This window comes from Acinonyx jubatus, chromosome A1 (genome assembly GCF_027475565.1).
Source record: "Acinonyx jubatus isolate Ajub_Pintada_27869175 chromosome A1, VMU_Ajub_asm_v1.0, whole genome shotgun sequence".
Taxonomy (NCBI): Eukaryota; Metazoa; Chordata; class Mammalia; order Carnivora; family Felidae; genus Acinonyx; species Acinonyx jubatus.
Window position 1 is genome coordinate 113,353,728 of NC_069380.1, and position 21,308 is coordinate 113,375,035.

The window sequence follows — 21,308 nt, forward strand, 5'->3', positions numbered from 1 at the left end:
AGTGTTTTCTCATGTAAGGTTGTGAAACAATGTTTGTAATCCTTAAAGCCTTTTCTTTCCATAAGAACTCTTATTTTTTTTCCCCAGCCTTACTGAGGTAAAATTGACACATAACATTGTGCAAGTTTGTAACAATATAATAATTTGATATATATTGTGAAATGATTACCACAATAAAGTTAGTTAACACATCCACTGTTCACAGAGTTAACATTTTGTGTGTATGTGGTAAGAACTTTGAAGATTTAGTTTCTGGGGTGCCTAGGTGGCTCAGTCAGTTGAGCATCTGACTCTTGTTTTTGGCTCAGGTCCTGTTCTCATAGTTTGTGAGTTCGAGCCCTGCAATGGACTCTGTGCTGACATCATGGAGCCTGCTTGGGATTCTCCCTCTCTCTCTGACCCCCCCCACCCATTTGCATTCTCTGTCTCTCTGAAAATAAACTTAAAAAAAAAAGAAAGAAAAGATTTACTTTCTTAGCAACTTTTAAGTATACATTATTGTTTTTTTAATGTTTAATTATGTTTAATTAATAATGTTTAATTATTTCTTTTTGAGAGGCGGAGGACCTAGCCAACCTAGCCGCTCAGGCGCCCCACATCATTGTTAACTATAGTCACCATGCTGTATGTTAGAACCCCAGAACTTATAACTGAAGTTTGTACCTTTTGACCACATTCACCACATTTCACATTCCCCACTGCCCACACCCATAGGAACTATAGATCTACTCTAGGAGTTCTTTTTTTTTTCACACGTAAGTGAAATCATACAATATTTCATTTGCATTTGTGACTTATTTCACTTAGTTTAATGCCCTCAGGTTTTATCCATGTTGTAAATGGCAGGATTTCCTCCTCTTTTTTTTTTTTTAATTTTTTTTTTAATGTTTATTTATCTTTGAGAGAGAGAGAAAGACAGAGCATGTGGGGGAGGGACAAAGAGAGTGGGAGACACAGAATCTGAAGCAGGCTCCAGGCTCTAAGCTGTCAGCACAGGTCCCTACATGGGGCTCGAACTCACCATGAGATCATGACCCAAGCCGAAGTCGGACGTCCAACCAATTGAGTCACCCAGGCACCCCAGATTTCCTCCTTTTTTATGACTGAATAATATTTCTGTGTGTGTGTGTGTGTGTGTGTGTGTGTGCATACGCGCGTGCACGTGCATGCACATACACCTCACATCATTCCCCGTATCCATTCACCCATCACTGGAGGCTTAGGTTGTTTCTATATCTTAGCTGTTGTGAATAACACTGCAGTGAATGTGGGTGTGCAGATAATCCTTTGAAATGGTGATTTCATTTTCTTCAGATACATACTCAGAAGTGGGATTGCTGCATCATATGGTAGTTCTGCTCTTAATTTTTTGAGGAGCCTCCACACTGTTTTCTATGGTGGCTGCACCAATTTATAGTCCCACCAACTGCAAAAGGGTTTGCTTTTCTCTGCATCCTTGCCAGCCCTTATTTTATTGTCTTTGATGATAGGTCTTCTAACAGGTGTGAAGTGATGGCTTCTTGTGGTATTGATTTGCATTTCCCTAATAATTAGTGTTGTTCACCCCTTTTTATAACCTATCGGCCATTTGTATATTTTCTTAGGAAAAATGTCTATTTAGGGTGATTTGCCCATTTTTAAAGTCAGATTATTTGGTCTTTTGCTTTTGAGTTGTATGAATTCCTTATATATGTATTTGGATATTAACCTCTTGTGTGATACATGATTTGCAAATATTTTCTCTCATTCCTTACGTTGCCTTTTCATTTTGCTGATCATTTTTTTGCTATGCATAAACTTTTTAGTATGTTATAGCCCCACTTATTTATTTTTGCTTTTGTTGTTTGTGCTTTATTATTGTTATTAAGTTTTGTTTTCTGAAGTTTGACAAAATAATGCCATAAATTTCATTCTGAGAGTATCCTTTTGTTTCTATCCTGTTAGCAAAGTAAAGGCATAAATGGCTACATTTAAAAAAAACCTACTTCTATGGCTAACCAGATCAAATAAATAATATTCAAAGCAAATTTTCTACTTAATTGATTATATGTAACATCATTTACTATACTCTCCTTTTTCATTTGTTTTGTTTGTTTGTTTGTTTGTCTTTTCCAGTTTATTCATTTTTGAAAGAGAGAGCGTGAGTTGGGGAGGGACAGAGAGAGGGAGACACAGAATCTGAAGCAGGCTCTAGGCTCTGAGCTGTCAGCACAGAGCCCGACTCAGGGCACGAACCATGAGATCATGAACTGAGCCGAAGTTGGACACTTAACCGATGTAGCCACCCAGGCACCCCCTTTTTTGTTTGTTTTTAAGTCCATTTCCAATTGAACTTTTGGAAGAAGCTCAAATGGACATGGGCCCCGGGTGACTTTTATAGGCTATTCATTTATGAGACAGCAATATGAATTCACCCATGAGCATTTATACCAGTGATTATTTTACATATCTCCCAAAGATTTTAGGAGTTCTAGAGACGATAATGTTGTAAGTCTTTATTTTGGGAATTTACTGTAATTTAGCCCTCTTGAAGCCTGGCAAAATTAGTCAGATCCCTAGAGGTAATTGGGAATTTCTTATTCTTTGTGTCCTTTTCAGCTGTAAATAGGAGTATTGGGCTGAGTTTCTGTTCTAGTTTGCTTCCTATGATTATTTGTGGGGTAGATGATGGGTTGGGAATGTTTTATGCTTTAGTTTATCTGTATTTACTGGGGTGAAAGATATATTAATGATGGATACTGTCTCTGAAGTTAGAGATGTGGATGAATTGTTACCTATTTTCTTTTCCAAGTTCTAATCAATTTCTTGTCATTTCTGTTTCACAGACTTTCACTCCCCTAGTAGATAAACTTGGTTTGGGTTCTGTGGTTCCAGTTGAATACCTTTTGGATCGAGAGCTTCGTTTCCTGTCAGATGCTAATGGATTGCATCTGTTTCAGGTACTTAATACTTCCTCTAGTCCTAAACTTATTTCCCTCCTTGCTAATTTGTTGATTATAAATGTTTCCCCTTTTCTTTTAGTATTGAAACAAGTGCTTCCGTTAATTCCCTGTGCATTTTAAAGCTTTTCTGCTACCTTGAAAGTCCATTCAGTGGCTGAGACTTGTTTCCTCTTCAGCACACCCCACCCTACCTTGAAACCACTTAAGACTTAAGACCACAATTCTTTTTATTATTATTATTTTTTTTAATGTTTTCATTTTGTTTCTGGGAGAGAGAGAGAGAGAGAGAGTGAGTGCATGCGAGCAAACAGGGGAGGGGCAGAGAGGGATAGATACAGAATCTGAAGTAGGCTCCAGGCTCTGAGCTGTCAACATAGAGCCTGACATGGGGCTCAAACTCATGAACTGTGAGATCATGACCTGAGCCAAAGTTGGATGCTTAACTGATTGAGCCACCTAGGTGCCCCAAAGACCACAATTCTAAGGGTCTCCTCAGAAGGTGGTTTCACAGAGGTGGCTGCTTGTATAACTTGAGGGGGCTTATACTTAGGTCAGTGGCAGAGAGGCTGGGAGTTTGGGCTTATTCCAAGCAGCATTAAATATTAAAGAGCTTAGGTGTATCTCTACTTAGAAAGAAAGGGGGTAAATTAGTAGTTTAAACAAACTAGCATCTGAGTTAGAGTTTGAAAATTTTTGGATGGTAATATTTATTTCTCACTTGTAAGATTTATTGTCTGAAGGCTAAAAATTAGGAAACTTCTAAGTTTTGCTGTCTTATTGAGGCAGTCAAGAACAGTATTTCCTTAACTGTGTTGTGTGAAATATTAGTGATGATTTCTTTGTTGATATGTCTTCCTTTCTCTTTCGGCCTCACTCCCTCTCACCACCCTTACTTTATTCATCTTTGCAATCTTAGTGTTTATATGAGTAGGCACTCAGTAAATGTTGAATAAATATCAACATATACCAAAAGATTTACATGGAATAAAATATTTTGTGGTCATATATGTGTGAGAAACCTAAACAAATTTTTTTTTACATGTCTTGTCAGAGCCTTTCATCTGCTACAACATATAGAAAGATAGAGTATATAGTATTTCCTATAATTAAATGATCCGAGCATCATTTTTTGCAGAACATCTCATGAGACTAGGGTTCTACAGAACATTCTTTGGTGGGGTGCCTGGGTGGCTCACTTGGCTGAGCATCTGACTCTTGATTTTGGCTCAGATCATGATCTCACAGTTTTGTGAGTTTGAGCCGCATCTGGCTCTGTGCTAGCAGCGCGGGGCCTGCTTGGGATTCTCTTTCTCCCTCTACCCCTGCTCGTGCTCTCTTTCTTTCTTTCCCTCAAAATAAATTTAAAAAAACAAACAAAAACAAAAACAAAAAAACAAAAAACATTCTTTGGCACTGTCAGTATAGAGCTCCTCAAGGGTATGATTTTCTCACCTGGTTAGATATTGCTATTTATTTTAATATTCGGTTGTTTTCTTTGTTTGTCTTTACCAGATGGGAACAGATAGCCAAAACCAGATTCTTTTGGAACATGCTGCACTGAGAGAAACAGTTAATGCTTTGATCAGTGACCAGAAGCTACAAGAGATATTTAGTCGAGGTAAGAACAAGCAGTCTTCTGTCCTTGAATCCTGAATCAGGTGTGTGGTCAGTGTTGAAGTGATAGTATGGGAAGGACACCATGCAACTCTAAACATTTGTGTTTCTTCTTGTGGGTAGAGTCCATCAGAGTATTTCCAGTTAGCAAGATCTCTAGAATAGATGGGAAAAATAGAATCTCACTCAGACCACAGTTACCTCTTTAAATTACATTTCATAATATCCAGTTTTGTTGTGAGTTTTGTTTTGTTTTGTTTTGTTTTCCATTTCCTAAATAGTTACCAAGGACAAATCTTGTACTAAACACAATGTTAAGGAACTAGAGCTAGAAAACCTCTGCCCTTATTGAGCTCAGTGTCTGTGAGGTTCCTAAGGACTAAAAAGACCAGTAACATAAATAACAACCTAGAGTGCAAGGTACATGTTCATAAAAGAAGGTATCCACAGACTCGTTCACATTAACAACATGTTATTTTTTTAAGAATTAAAACAAAAGAATCCTTAGCTGTTTCCAGTTCAGATACAGATTTTGCCCAAGAGTCTACATAAAGAATATTTATCCTTCCCTTCGTGTTGCACATCTCCTCCTCTTTTTTTCTGAGCCTCTTGAAAATCATGATTTTCAGTGAAACAGGGTCCTTGGTTCTCTTTGTCAAACTGTATCTGAATGGGTAAAAGTAGGAAAACTGGCTTATTGGGAGAAGGAGAGTATAAGCATAAAGTGATGTTTAATGGTCAAGGAAAGATACGAAGGAGGAAAGAATGTGAGAAAAACTTGATAGAAGAAAACTGGACAGAATGAGAAGTGAATATGTACATGGATACACAGAGAAACATTGAGGAAGCTTCATTATAGTTGTGAGAGATAATAATAATTTAAAATAAGTGATGACTTAACTATATAGTCTCAAATGTATGAGATAATGCAGAGGAGAGAAACTGTCCTTCTTGGAGGGCAAATGAAATTGCAGGGTAACATTACCTGCTGATAAAGTAATATCTTTAAAACTTTGTTTTCCTAGGAAGGCAGGTGCTATGTTTGTTCAGACTATTATTAGTGCAGAGGCTGGAGACCTCATAAATGGAACTCTCCACCTATTGCTATTGAAAGTCAGCAGAGTACAGATGGTTATCTAACATTCCTACGGTCACATGACAAAATAGTATGTTCAACTTACTGACCTCCCTTTTTTGTTGTTTTTAATTTTTTATTTATGTTGAGAGCAAGAAAGAACACGCCAGCCAAGGAGGGGCAGAGTGGGAGAGGGAGGAAGGGAGGGAGGGAGGGAGGGAGGGAGGGAGGGAGAGAGAGAGAGAAGAGAGAGAGAGAGAGAGAGAGAGAGAGAATCCCAAGCAGGCTCCGCACTGTTAGCGCAGAGCTGGACTTGGGGCTCGATCCCACGAACTGTGAGATCATGACCTGAACTGAAATGAAAAGTTGGACACTCAACCAACTGGGCCACGCAGGCGCCCCACTGACCTCCCATTTTTTTTATATGTGTATATCAGATGAGGTACGTCTGATAAATTTTCTTACTACCTGTAGTTTTTGTTTGTAAGTTTTGTCTTCCTTCTATTCCTTCTAGAATTGGAAGATTCAGATAGGGTGAAATCAGATTTGGAATGCTACAGAATCTCCACATAGAATTTACAAAGATCATGAGGAAAAATTATTTTGTTTTTAAGTGGCTTAATAACCATTTTATTCAGCTCTATACAAGAGAAGTGAAAGTGCTAAATATTTACACCAAAGTTTTCTTTCTGCTTTTAGAAAGAACCATGAATTATAACTTTGCCAAACATTTTCAGTACTGACTGATGTCTCCTGTAGGTCCCTACAGTGTTCAAGGTCACAGGGTCAAAGTATACCAGCCAGAGGGGGAAGAAAGTTGGCTCTGTGGTGTTGTAAGCCATCAAGACTCCATCACCCGTCTTATGGAAGTGTCTGTAACTGAGGTGAGGTTTGGGGTTATTTCCTTTACGATTCATCCATCCTCTTACAGAGGGTGGTGTAGAGAAAGGGAGCATTTAGCTATATGTAAGAAGACTTAGGTTCTGTCTCCCGCTCTTTCACTTAATGACTGTATGATCTTGAGAAGGGCTATTCAACTTTCTTAACCTCTTTGTTCTCATTCGTAAATTAAGAGATAATTAGGTAATCCCCCAGCCCCACCTCAGCACTGTTTTGGGAACTGGGATAGTAGATCTGAACGTGCTTTGCACTCTGTAAAACAGTGTAAAAATGTGAAGTAGAATTATCATTATTTTATCATATCCATAAAGGTTAGTAGTTTAAAATCTAGTCAGTTAGCATTTGCTTCTGTAATGCTTATGCCACTCCCCTTTGGACGGTGAACGTATCTAGAGCGACCTGGAGAATTGTCTCAGAAAAACAATAGATGAATGGGTTTTTTTAACTTATTTTTGAGAGAGAGAGAGAAAGAGAGCGCGAGGGAGGGGCAGAGAGCGAGAGGGAGACATAGAATCTGAAGCAGGTTCTAGGCTCTGAGCTGTCAGCACAGCCCGATGTGGGGCTTGAACTCTTGAACTGCAAGATCATGACCTGAGCTGAGGGTGGATGGGCTTGACTGACTGAGCCACCCAGGCGCCCCTAGATGAGTGTTTTGAGGCAAACATAAATGTATTTATCTTTGAATTGGTTTCAGAGTTGTTCTTAACCACATATAAGGTAAGCATAAATGATTTTACTTAATTTTTTACTGAGTTTTCAAAAAAATTACTAATTAATCTTCATTTTAAAATTTCAAAAATACACATATATAAAGTATATATTGGAAGCCACCCCTTCCCTCAGGGAAATATCACTCCCCTCAGTGGTAACCACCATTAACAGTTTGGTATGTATTTTTTATATTCTTCCAAATATCTTCTGTGTGTATGTGTAATATTTGTATGTTATCTATTTATGTGATATATATATATATGAACCATACTTTATTAACAAATGGAATTATACCATACATATATAGTTCTTTACCTTTTTTATCTAACTGTAAATTATCAATATCTTTCTTGTAAATATACATAGAAATTTGCCTTATCTACTGAATGGGTATGTCATAACTAATTTAATCTAAAATTGGTGGACATTTACATAATTGCCATTATTTTCAGTAATACAAATAATGCTGCAGTGAATATCCTTGAATAGGTATCATTGTATACTGCCACACATTGTTTATTGGAATAAGTTTTTACATACATAATTTCTAGATCATAGGATATGCACATTAAATCTGACAGTGTTTGTCAAATTGGCTGCTCCCTAATACTTTTATTCTTTATTAGTAGAGTGAGTCCTTTAATGACTTGATTCTGTAGGTTTTTACTTTCTGATATGTACAGAATAGGAAGATTTTAGAGATGTAGAATTTGAAATTAACGTCTCTAAAAGAGACACTTGGTCATTGAGCTCAATTCTTTCATTCATGTAACAAATATTTGAGTGCTTACTGTATTCTAGACCTTGTTTTGGATGTTGTTATTCTGGCAGTGAATGAGATTGCAGGGATTCCTGGTTTCATGGAGCTTTCATTCTATTGGGGGAGTAGAAATAGATAATTACATGGATTAAAAAAATACATAATTATATCTTTGGACAGGGCTTAAATCTTTTTCCTCCCCTTTTTCATATTTTCTGCTATCCTTCTCCTACTCTAGAGTGGTGAGATCAAGTCCGTAGATCCCAGACTGATCCATGTGATGCTGATGGATAATTCAACTACTCAGAGCGAGGTACAGTAATCAACTGAGTCTCTGAGACTCATGAGCTTTCTTTATCTTATTATGCAGATTCCTCATGTGTGTGTTATCCATGGATGCCCTTTGGGTCTCCATTCTGGCCACTGTACATTTCTTGCTCTCACCACAGTCTTATCTACTTAAGGGAAATACAGTCTCAAGCAGGAGTTGTAGTCTAAGAAAACCCTTTTAATCATGACTGTGTTGCCTAGCCTTTTTAAAATCCATGGCCTAACTATTTCTTTTTACAGTCATTCAGGACAGATATATTTGAAAGATACACTAGACAGTTAAAGCTGTAATAAGCAGTAGTAGTATTTATAACCCATCGAGTAATAAGAAATGGAGAAGATGCATCCTCTTTTTCTTTTCATTAGGTGGTAGTGAGCTCCAAGAAGTCTGAAATTTTGTACTCCAAGAAAACTCAAATCAAACAGGTGCCTAGTTCAGTGCTCAGCACACAGTGGATTACTCCATAATTACTGTGAACCAGGCCAGCTCTTGGTTCATTCAGAATTATCATAACCCAAATAAAGATACATAATAAATCAGTACCTAAATCAATCAGGAATCCTGTTTGAATTTCCTTCAGTAAGACATTGAGTATGACAGCCATCTATCCACATATTCCTGACAGTCTCTTAGCATCTCTGTAATATTGCTGTCTTGGCCACTCCTGCTAAGTAAGTATACATTTCTTCACATTTATCCAGTCATTCTTGACTTGATATAACAAGATCAAATTAGGAAAAGAAGAATCAGGGTTGAATTCAATAGCTTTTCACTACATGTTATATTGCCACAAGTAGGATATGCCTTTTGACTATAAACATGACTGAAAACACTTTTTACTTTGAGGGTGTGTTGGGCCCCTTTCTTATTCCCTTCCTTATTTCATTCATTCATTAACTACTACTTACATGCCAGCCATTATTCAGCTGGTCAGATATAGCTGGAGAGTACTAGTCTCAGTGTCTTATGCCATCTACTCACATGTGAGGAGCTCACTGTAAGTAGGACATACATATAATTTCAGGGAAGTTGCTGTGAGCCAAGATCAGCAACTTGGCTGGATGTGTTGGATAGAAGATCTGTGGTTTCCACAGCAGACTACCAACAGTATGGGGGGAACAGGAGTAAATATTGGGTTTGGTTAAGAGCAGTAGAAGGAAATTAAGGAGAAAAGATGCAAATGAAGGCAGCAAAAAAGAGAGAGAATACAAAAGCTAGAACTGGCAAGATGAAATATAAAATTTGAAAATGTTACAGTTATAACTATAGTAATGGTTACAATAAAAATATAGATCTGCTCAAAGATTCTATAAATATTCAAGAGCATTAAGAGCAGTTTAATGAAGTTGGTAAATATTAATGGCTAAATAACTACATATCACTAGCTTATTACCAGCCCAACACATGTTATTTGAGTAAAACTCTCTGAAAGTTAACTGAATAAAGCTAAAAAAAAAAAAAAAAAAAAAAAAAAAAAAAAAAAAAATTGCTTCATGGTGGGATACCAATCTAAGAATGTTCCAGACCTAAGTTCTTGCTGCACAAAGATTGTTTGAGAGAATGGTACTGTGTTCCTAGCCCCTTTCCCCATGCTCTTGTCGGGGGAGGAGTTTATTCAGAGATAGGAATCATGTCTCCTAATCTATCTTTTAAGGTTGTTAGGCCTCTCAAATAAGACATAAGTAAGATTTCATAAAATGGGCTGAAATTATTGGAAAAGCTGCGGGATTTGGCTGTATGGTCTGTGGTAGCCTCCCTTTTTTGCTTTCCTGTGTCTAATACTTTGAAACAAGTTCTGGAAATTGTTTGAGTATTTATAGTGTCCACAAGAGCAATCCACACTTGTCTTTGTTGGGCTCACTTTTCCTTTGGTCATAGACTCACCACTTTAGTCGTCTTATTGCTAAGTTGTCCCCAGTTTTTTAGTGACTTCTGGATAGAGGAGATTTTTATATTTCAATACTTGAAATGCGATTGTCAGGCAAACAAGGAGAAAAATATGAAAGAAAGCAGATTTTTTTTTCATCAAGGGGCAGTTGAGCTCCCAGCCTAGCAATAGCAGTCTTGTTTTATAAAAGAAATTCCACAAATTTTTAAAGCCCTCAAAAAAGTCCATTTGAGGAAGCATTTTATTTAAGGGGAGGGTTTGCCAAGTGAGTGAACTTGTAGTAACTCTGATCTTGAATATGTGTGTAAAATGAGTCACAGGAAGATTGGAGCTTTCTGACTAAGGGGATGTCTTAGAGCTGGCATTGGAATGTAGCAATCTGCCTGCTTTCATTGTCTGCTTCTAGAGATGGGAAAGAGCTAATGGTTTATGGTTTTCACAGGATGGAAGGTTCCTTGTAATAAATCTCTTCTGAATTTTGTTTTGTAGGGGGGTACGTTAAAAGCAGTAAAATCTTCCAAAGGAAAGAAGAAGAGAGAGAGCATAGAGGGGAAAGATGGCCGGAGGAGGAAAAGTGCTTCGGACTCTGGGTGTGACCCTGCATCAAAGAAATTAAAAGGAGACAGGGGTGAAGTAGACAGTAATGGGAGCGATGGAGGTGAGGCGAGCCGAGGGCCCTGGAAAGGAGGGAATGCCAGTGGAGAGCCAGGGCTGGATCAGAGAGCCAAGCAGCCACCGACTACATTTGTCCCCCAGATTAACCGCAACATTCGCTTTGCCACTTACACCAAAGAAAACGGCAGGACTCTGGTGGTACAGGATGAGCCTGTAGGTGGGGACACACCTGTACCTTTCACTCCATATTCTACAGCCACAGGTCAGACACCTTTGGCCCCAGAGGTGGGTGGAGCCGAAAACAAAGAGGCAGGAAAAACACTGGAACAAGTTGGCCAGGGCATGGTGGCTTCAGCAGCTGTGGTCACTACCGCCAGCTCCACCCCAACCACGGTGAGGATCTCAGACACTGGCCTTGCAGCAGGGACTGGGCCGGAAAAACAGAAAGGCAGCCGGTTACAGGCCCCAGGAGAGGTGAGTTGTTTCAGGGGCAGATTTGCAAGATTTGGGTTCATTCTTTTACCCTACTTTATTGTTAACACATTAAGAAGCATCTAAAATGCCACAGGAAAGGAAGTATTTCTGACATGTGCTTAAATTGTGCTCTGAACAGTCCTTTACTGCTCATTGGGCAAATGTGTATATTTTCATAACTTTATCAGCTATTAAAAGTCACCCGAACAATTGCACTAATCAAAAACTGATGATAAAACCCAATTTAATGAGATATTAAAGTAGATCTGATGGGGAATCTTTTTAATTCAATTATCTATTTAGTTCACACAGTGGTTGAGCCTCTACCAGGCCTATGAGAGACAAGGTTAATGAATTACAGTGTTGGTAACAGTGAACACTATAATTAAGGCTATGTGAGAGCGACTATTACCATCCCCTGTTTTTAGTTCATCATTTTCTATGATATTTTCCTTTGAGGCTGGGCTTCTTTCCATGATTTGATATAGCTATAAAAGCGTTTTGGTTTTTTTTCTTTTCTTTTCTGACTTAATCTTTTTAAGCCTCACTGGAAAATTTGATGGAATTAATCACAGTAGGATCCAACTTCCTATGTTTTTTATCTGATTTGCATGTATTGTTGCTGAAATGGAACTTCTGTTAAATAAAAGTTAACATTGGGGCACCTGGGTAGCTCATTCGGTTAAACGTCCCACTATTAATTTCAGCTCAGGTCTTGATCTCAGGGTTGTGAGTTCAGGCCCCACATTGGGCTTCACACTGGGCATGAAACCTACTTAAAAACAGATAGATGGATGGATGGATGGATGGATGGATGGATGGATAGATAGATAGATAAACAAACTTCTAAAAAAATACAAGTTAAATTTGAAACAATATCAAAATCATTTCTCACAGTCTTGACTCTTGTACACCACAGAATGATTTATGATGCTAGTCATTTTCTTTCAAACTGGCTGTTTCTTCAAGCTGGAATATGAAATACAAAAAGTACTAAATGATTTTTTTAATTATGTATAAGAAACTACTGTGTGCTAAGTACTGTATATTATAGACAAGGAATTGAAATCCCTATTTGAAGGAGCTCACATCTTAAGATGGAATCATTATAGGCATAACAATGCCAGATAAAACATGGCATATACATTTCATCTGAGTTTGTCCCCTCCTAGCAAATGTGATTTGTGAATCCCTAGTGTGCAAGGATGGGCAGGGAGGTGAAATGTCCAGGCAGAAGAGAAGGTTTGTAAATGCAGATTTCATACTGATAAATGGTTTGTCCTTTGTTAGTTGACCAGCATTCCCAAGAGAAGTAGGTGAGGATCTTAAGTGAATTTCTACCGTGTATAAGTCATTATATTGCTCAAACTAATTAAAATCCACTCCATGCCAAAGGCTGTGTAGATGTAAAGGGGGTTACAAAGTAGACCAAATTTTATATGCTGGGAGATCCACTGAATGCTATTATTCTTGGGGTAGCAAAGCTGATTAGAAGAAATGTGGATTCAAAGGGCATTTCTTTTCCAAATAGATTGGAGAAGTTTCTGTGACTGTATCAGTGATTTTGGTAATGTGTCAGCCTAGGTATTCTCCTGGGATATGATTTAGAAGTACAGAAAAGGATGTTTCATTATGGTATCACATCTAAATTAGGGACATAGCCCCCAGGAAATTTCTTGCCCTAAAAATTAAGTTGAAATCAATTTGTCATCACTTTCTTATAAGAAGAGGATTTAGAATTTAATCATGTGAAGGAAAATGAAAGACCATCCAAATTATTTTGCATTCATGTGTATATTTATTTTCAAAGGGTAACTTTAGTAGTGAAACCTAAGCTACCCATGCTGGATCCTTGGAGTCATGCAGGTGTCAAGGCTTCTGGCCAAATTCTGCTTAATGAAACAACAGACAATTCTTAGGGCTGTGTCTTTCTTGTCTCTTCTTTTTAGTTGGGAAGGGGTTTAAGTCAGTAGTAGTTGATTAGTGGGAAGGAAAAGAAAAAGTATAATGGGGTTACTGGCTGGCTCAGTTGGTAGTAGAACATGTGACTCTTGATCTCCGGTTCGTGAGTTTGACTAAGTAGAGTTTACCTTAAAGAAAATAAATAAATAATAAACAACTTTAAGTTTTTAACTCTAAAATGCCCTGAAGCAGCCTCTGTAGCAAATGTCAACTGGAGACAAGCCATAGGTGGCATGCCTGGTTCTCATGCCTCTGTGGCATCCTCAAGGAAAGTCCTAATGTAGGCTCTTCTTGCATATTTAATGAGTACCTTAAGTAAATTAACACCTTTTTTTGAACAATAGCCCTTTCATTTATCTGGAATAATTTTTTTTTAATGTGGAAAAGTAATAACCATTAGATTTACCATTTTAACCATTTAAAGTGTTCAAATACTGTAGTATTTAGTACATCCACAATGTTACACAAGAATCACCACTTTCTAGTGGTGATTTTCATCACCCCAGAAGGAAACTCCATATCCGTTAAGCACTCCTAGAATAATTTTTATTTGCCATGTTTTAAAATGAATGTTTAATGGTATCCTACTACTACTACCTGAAGGTTGATTTTAAATGTTCAAACCCACCTGTGGATGAATGTTTCCCTCTTTGTATAATATATATGAAAGTGATCCTCCCCTTCTTTATGCACACACCTTTTATTTACATGCAGAAGTTAACATTAACAAGGTGAAAAAAAGGAAAATTTTTTTTCATTCTCCAGTGTGTTAGGCTGAATGCTTTTGTTTGGTGGATGTATCAGTATCTACACTTTTCTTGTTTGGAGGCTTGTTAGATCCTAATGATAACAGAAGGGTTCAGTAATGAGTGCTTTGTAATTCAACATCTTTTTTTTTTAACATCTTTTATTTTGAGAGAGAGTGAGTGAGCACGAATGTGGAAGGGGCAGAGAGAGAAGGAGACACAGAATCTGAAGCAGGCTCCAGACTCCCGAGCTGTCAGCACAGTCTAACGTGGGGCTCGAACCCACGGACCGTGAGATCCTGACCTGAGCTGAAGTCGGGCACTTAACTGACTGAGTCACCCAGATGCCCTGATAATTTAACACCTTTAGGTCTAACTTTAATTGAAGTAGATACTCAACTTTTAGATTGATTTGGACGCATAAATAAATGGCCAAATTCTAAAAGGGTCCATCTTGGGGAGTTTCAGACTAAGAAAGAGAATATTTTTCCTTGTTACGGGGCAGAAGTCACTTTTGTAAAATGGGCAGTTAGTTTAAATAAATTGAAACTTTGACAGTAGCTAAGATCATTGAGGGAGATTAATATAACAGGGTCACTAGGTACATTTCAGAGTAAAAGCTAGTATCTGTCTGTTCAGGAATCCTTTTCTCCAATTCCTGGTAGAATCTTCCATTTCCAAGTAGAAACTGAGAATCCTACCCAGCCTCCTAGTACTGTGACACCCAGTTGGCTAACAGTCAAGGGAGTGGCAGGGTGAGTGACATCCTGCTGTCTATTGCTCACCTTGTTAAAGATGCCCTCTGTGTGGTCCGTGGCAGGTGTCATCTCTAACACTGGTAAAAATCTAGTTATAAGAGCAGTTTTCATGGAATTGTAGGGGAGAAAAGTTGATTTGACCCACAAGAAATGTTGGCCTAGGCCCAGGAAAGAGGTGGTAAGGTTGTCAAGAGAAACTAGAATTCCTAATTCAGGCTATCTTCTTTTCAGAATTCAAGAAGTACTGTTCTGGCCTCTTCTGGATTTGGAGCATCTCTCCCAAGTTCATCACAACCTTTGACTTTTGGAAGTGGAAGGAGCCAGTCCAATGGGGTTCTAGCCACAGAGAATAAACCTTTGGGTTTCTCTTTTGGCTGTAGCTCTGCACCAGAGTCTCAGAAAGACTCTGATCTCTCCAAAAACTTGTTTTTTCAATGCATGTCCCAAACTTTACCCACCAGTAACTACTTCACTACCGTTTCAGAGAGTTTGGCTGATGATTCCTCCAGTCGAGACTCATTCAAACAAAGCCTTGAGAGCCTGTGTAAAGGCAGATCGGCTCTTGGAGCAGACACTAAATCAGGCTCTAAAGCTGGCAGCTCTGTGGACCGGAAGGTGCCTGCAGAGTCCATGCCCACCCTCACGCCAGCCTTCCCACGGAGCCTCCTAAACGCCCGCACCCCAGAGAGTCATGAAAATCTATTTTTACAACCCCCTAAACTATCCCGAGAAGAGCCCTCTAACCCTTTCCTAGCATTTGTGGAGAAAGTTGAACATAGCCCTTTCAGCAGCTTTGCATCTCAGGCGTCAGGTAGCTCTTCCTCTGCTACCACTGTCACCTCTAAGGCAGCACCCAGCTGGCCCGAGGCTCACTCTTCTACAGATTCGGCATCTTTAGCAAAGAAGAAAACCCTCTTCATCACAACTGACTCCTCCAAACTGGTGTCTGGTGTTCTGGGCTCAACTCTTACCACCGGGGGTCCGAGCCTGTCTGCCATGGGGAATGGCCGCTCCAGTTCACCCACCAGCAGCCTCACCCAACCCATTGAGATGCCTACTCTCTCCTCCAGCCCCACAGAGGAGAGGCCAACTGTGGGGCCTGGGCAACAGGACAATCCCCTCCTCAAAACCTTTAGTAACGTCTTTGGCAGGCACTCAGGCAGCTTTCTGTCCTCCCCAGCAGATTTTTCACAGGAGAACAAAGCTCCTTTTGAAGCTGTGAAAAGGTTCTCACTGGATGAGCGAAGCTTGGCTTGCAGACAGGACTCGGACTCCAGTACCAACAGTGACCTATCAGATTTGAGCGACTCTGAGGAGCAGCTGCAGGCCAAGACTGGCCTGAAGGGGATTCCAGAGCACCTGATGGGGAAGCTGGGCCCCAATGGGGAGCGCAGTGCTGAGCTATTACTGGGCAAAGGCAAAGGGAAGCAGGCCCCGAAGGGCCGGCCACGGACCGCCCCCCTGAAAGGTGATCTTGCTGGGCTTATTCATGGGCTTGGCTCTGGCACTGGCTTCGAATGCCTATTGTAGTCTTGGGCAGCAGAAGCCCTTTCTTTGATGGAAAGTTCTGTAATCACATAGAATAACATGGCCAAAAGGGCCTATTAGAGGCCCCTCATCAGACCTGTTGGTTCAGGGCAGGATTGCATCTAAACCCCAACACTGTAAGAGGGATATCTACCTGTATAATGAGGACAGAGAAAGGGAAGACCCCTGATACTCCTTTCAGTCAAGAGTTCTTTCCCGGTGTTTTTCTCATCCCTTTCTACTTCTCTTTGGCCCATCCTCTTTAATTTACTTTAGAGGAATTACTGAGTACTGGACTCTGTTCTCACATAGCAGCCTTTCATAGACTTAATTAGGCAAAAAGAATCACCCCTCAAATTTACTTCTCTCTGTTACATATATCAGGTTTTAACACCTCTTCCAAAAGCCATTAACTCCTATGCTGTGAGCTTCTAGCCCAGAAATGTGTAAAGGCAAGCGTCCATTACTATTGTCATTAGGAATTGGTACCATGGGGGCCCAACAGTCTGTGATTAGTAGAACAGTCGTATCCTGAGAGTCTAGAGGCAAGTGGCTACCTTCTGCCTTCTTGGGTTTTCCTCACCCATACCAGAGTTGTTTCCTTGTAATGGGACAATGCCCACAAATTCTCCATGGTCCTTAGCTTCCTTTTGAAGCCTCTTGGCTCCCTCCCTTTCTGTCATGGCTGGACATGATGCACACAAGCCCAGCCATGGCAAGGAGCAATGACCCAGGTCAGGACAAGAATTCATCCCCAAGAGGATTATGTTATTGGGTCTCATTAATACCAATCATGACCAACCGTTTCTCCTTCCCTTGCCACAGTTGGCCAGTCAGTGCTAAAAGATGTGAGCAAGGTGAAGAAGCTGAAGCAGTCTGGAGAGCCCTTCCTGCAGGATGGGTCATGCATCAATGTAGCTCCTCACCTGCACAAGTGTCGGGAATGCCGCCTGGAGCGGTATCGGAAGTTTAAAGAACAGGAGCAAGATGATTCCACTGTGGCCTGCCGCTTCTTTCACTTCCGGAGGTACCCAAACCTGCCTGTCTCCTTCCCACTTTCCATTAGTGATATACAACTCCCAATCTCTGAATCTGTAAGCATATGTCCAGTCTATTCCTTGTTTTCCTTAACCTGTTTGCTCTTGAGTCTTTGCTGAGGCTCTATCCATAGTAGCCATTCAGTTTGGATTGTGAAGTGACTTGTGGCTTTGTCCTTAGGGAACTGAACAGCTCAGCCGCTGGCCCCTGAACTACGTTGAGTCATTCCTAATTTGGATTCCATTTGAAACCAGTGGTAGAAGCAGAGCATGCTATTTTGTATTATGGATGTGTCTGACCCTTTATTCCTCTACAATGCTAGAGTAACTTGAGTCTCAGGGAGAAGGGCAAGTAAGATGAGGAGATACTGTGAAGTGTCTTTGGAATAGATATAACTGATGAAAATCCTGGGAGTATCCCCTGCTTTTACCAAACAGCAGATAGTCACTTTTTTCTGCTTGATAAACTTAGAAGAAGAATTTCTTCTAAACAATCTTCCAAGAAATCTTAATTTTTAAGATACAGAAATCCAAATGATTTATCCACATAGTGTAGCTTCACTTATTCTGCAAATGTTTACTGAGCACATACTCTGTGCCAGCCATCGTTGTAGGCATTGAGGATTAAACACTGTATAAAACCATAAAAATCTAGCCCTTCAGAGGTTTGCTGAGGAGGCAGACAATAAATAAGGAAAAGAGATTAAATGTATGGCATGTTAGCTGTTAATAACTGAGAAAAATAAGGACAGGAAAGAGGATTGAACTGTGGGGAGGTTAGAAAGCCTACAGTTTAGTGGGGGGTTATTGTTTTTGTTTTTTTGAGAGAGAGCATGTGCATGTGAGCGAGGGAGAGGCAGAGGCAGTGGGGCACAGAGGAGCCAAAGCAGGCCATGTGCTGATAGCAGTGAGCCCAATGCGGGGCTCGAACTCACGAACCACAAGATCCCGACCTGAGCCAAAGTCAGACACTCCACTCACCGAACCACCCAGGCGCCCCTAGAGAGGCTATAGTTTAAATAGGATGACTTGAGAAGATAAGTAAGACTTGAGTAAAGACATGAAGGAGGTGAGGGAGTGGACCACACATGTCTCTGAGAGACAAGTTTTCCGGGTAGAGGGCACAAGGGCAACTGTCCTGAAGTTGGAATATTCCTGGTGTGTTTGTGGACCTAGGGTGGCTAAAATACAGAATGGGGGCAGGGAAATTGAGGTCACAAAATTAATGATGAGTCCATATTTTAAAGGACTAATCTAAGGGCCTTGGCTTTTGTGCTGAATAAGAAGTCATTGGAGGTTTTGAGTTGATGAGTGACGCTGAGGAATGTTTTAAAGGATCACTGTGACTACCTTACTGAGGATAGATTATATTGAAGCAAAGGCAGGAGCACAGAGAAATTAGGAGGCTGTTGGAATTATCCAGGTGAGAATGACAGTAGCTTAGTGATGGAAGTGATGAGTCCAGTTGGATTGAGGATATATTTTGAAGGTAGAACTCACAGGATTTTCTGATTGATCAGATGTGCAGCATGAAAGAAGAAATGGATTCTACAGCTTTTGACCTGAAAACTGGAAAAATGGGACTGCAATTTACTGATGAGGAGATTCCTTAGGGAAAAGCGCGTTTGGGGAAGAAAATGGGAACTTTTAATTTGGGCATGTAAAATTTGAGATGCCTATTAGATTTCTAGATTGAGGGGCACTGGGTGGCTCTGTCGGTTGAATGTCCAACTTTTGATTTTGGCTCAGGTCATGAAATCAGGGTTTGTGGGTTAGGGCCCCACATCAGGCTCCATGCTGACAGGGCAGAGCCTGCTTGGTATTCTCTCTCTTTCCCTCTCTCTCTCTGCCCCTCCTCTGAATTAACTAACTCTCTCTCTCTCTCTCTCTCTCTCTCTCAAAAATAAATGAATAAACTTAAAAAAAAAAAAGATTTCTAGATGGAGATGTTGAAAGGGCAGCTGGAAACTCAACTCTAGAGTTGAGGGGAAAAGTCCAGGCAGATAAAAATTTCGATGTCATCAGGTATTTAAGCCTAATTGAGATTACTGAAGGAGTCCAAATGTAGACAAAGAAGAAAAGCATTCCTAGGACCGAGTCCTGGAGTTCTCCCACATTGACAGATGGGAAAGATGAGGAGGAGCTAGTAAAGGCAGCTAAGAAAGAACAGCCAGTAAGGTATCCTGGAAGGCAAGTGAAGAAAGTATTTCCAGGAAGGAATAATGAACTCTGGCAAATACTGGGGATTGGGTCAAGTCAGATGAGAACGGAAAGTGACTGTTGGATTTAATGAGGGGTAATGACCTTGTCAAAAAACGGTTTTGGTATGTTGGTGAGGGAAAGCCTGATTGGAGTGGAGTAAGAAAATGAAAGGGAAGAGGAGCTGGTAACAATCAGTATAGACAACTCGGTCAAGAAACATTGCTCTTACAAGCAGATAAATGGAGGGGGGTGTGGGATCGAGAGGATTTTTGAGATAGAAAATTCTTAGAGAATTTTTGAGATAGTTCAAATACAAGAATGATTCAGTAGAGAGGAAGATAGATGATGTAGAAGAAAGAATATGTGGAGGGCTGCCTACGTGAGAGGATGTAGAGGATGTCGAGCATAGGTGGAGAGATTGGTCTTCGCTGGGATCCTAGTTCATTCCTAGCAGCAGCACGTCAGATGGAACATGGGCCCAGTTGCAGGAAGGCATGGTAGTATGGTGTTGGGAATTTGGGGGACATCTCTTCTGACTCCTTGTATTTTCTCCATGGAATACATAACAGGGTCCTCATGAGAGAATTATATTGGAGGTTAGAAAAGAAAAGAGAAGCTACGAAACAGGCATCTAGGAGAGGGCGTGCCCCAGGAAACTGTTGTAACTGGAAGGCAACATGAAGGGCTCAGCTGACATAGTTAGACGTGAATTTCAAATGAGACAATGAGCATGGCTGTTTTCCTCTGGTCACATTCAGTGGTGTGGGTGCACACCACTCAGGTGGATAGAGAAACTGAAAGATGTCTCTTGACAGCTTCTTAAAGAACCCAGATATATTAAGTGTTAATAATAAGCCTTTCTACTATTGCAGAGAATGTATACTGTGTTGGTCAAATAGGGTGAAAATTCGTTTTTATTTTTATTTTTTTGTTTTGTTTTTATTTTTTGAAAATTAGTTTTTAAACAAAATTTGGGGGCACCTGGCTGGCTCAGTTGGATAAGCGTCTGACTCTGGCTCAGGTCATGATATCATGGTTGGTGAGTTCAAGCGCCACATTGGGCTCTGTGCTGACAGCTCGGAGCCTGGAACCTGCTTCAGATTCTGTGTCTCCCTCCGTCTCTGCTCCTCCCCCGCTACACTCTGTCTCTCTCTCTGTCTCAAAAATAAATAAACATTAAAAAAAATAGATAAATAAAATTTGGAGGGGTGCCTGTGTGGCTCAGCCAGTTAAGCATCTGACTCTTGATGTTGGCTCAGGTCATGATCTCACAGTTCATGAGATCAAGCCTCACATCAGGCTCTGTGCTCACGGCGTGGAGCCTCCTTGGGATTCTTTTTTCTCCCTATCTCTGCCCGTATCTATCCCTCTAACATTCTTTCTTTCTCAGAATAAATGAATAAACTTAAAAAAAATTTTTTTTTCCTTTTTTTTTTTTACGTTTATTTATTTTTGAGACAGAGAGAGACAGGGCATGAACGGGGGAGGGGTAGAGAGAGAGAGGGAGACACAGAATCTGAAACAGGCTCCAGGCTCTGAGTGGTCAGCACAGAGCCCGACAGGGGGCTTGAACTCACGAACCGCAAGATCATGACCTGAGCCGATGTCGGACGCTTAACCGACTGAGCCACCCAGGTGCCCCTTTTTTTTCCCTTTTTAAATAAGTCTACACCCAATGTGGGGATGGAACTCATAAACCCAAGATCAAGAGTCACATGCTTTTCTGACTGAGCTAGCCAGGTGCCCCACTAGGGTGAAAATTCTTA

General features: G+C 40.3%; 1 protein-coding gene across 3 annotated transcripts in view; it reads left to right on the plus strand.

The window, feature by feature from the left end:
• The window catches only part of KDM3B (lysine demethylase 3B), a 74,473-nt gene that overhangs the window by 23,943 nt on the left and 29,222 nt on the right, over positions 1–21,308 (plus strand). For 2 of the 3 annotated variants that reach the window (XM_053221490.1, XM_027076590.2), the window contains exons 3-9: positions 2,826–2,939; positions 4,455–4,560; positions 6,391–6,515; positions 8,241–8,315; positions 10,711–11,310; positions 15,008–16,244; positions 17,129–17,330. In XM_053221490.1, the coding sequence (XP_053077465.1) occupies positions 2,826–2,939; positions 4,455–4,560; positions 6,391–6,515; positions 8,241–8,315; positions 10,711–11,310; positions 15,008–16,244; positions 17,129–17,330 (2,459 nt within the window). The remainder of the gene's footprint in view (positions 1–2,825; positions 2,940–4,454; positions 4,561–6,390; positions 6,516–8,240; positions 8,316–10,710; positions 11,311–15,007; positions 16,245–17,128; positions 17,331–21,308) is intronic. The other variant, XM_027076591.2, reaches the window with a different exon arrangement.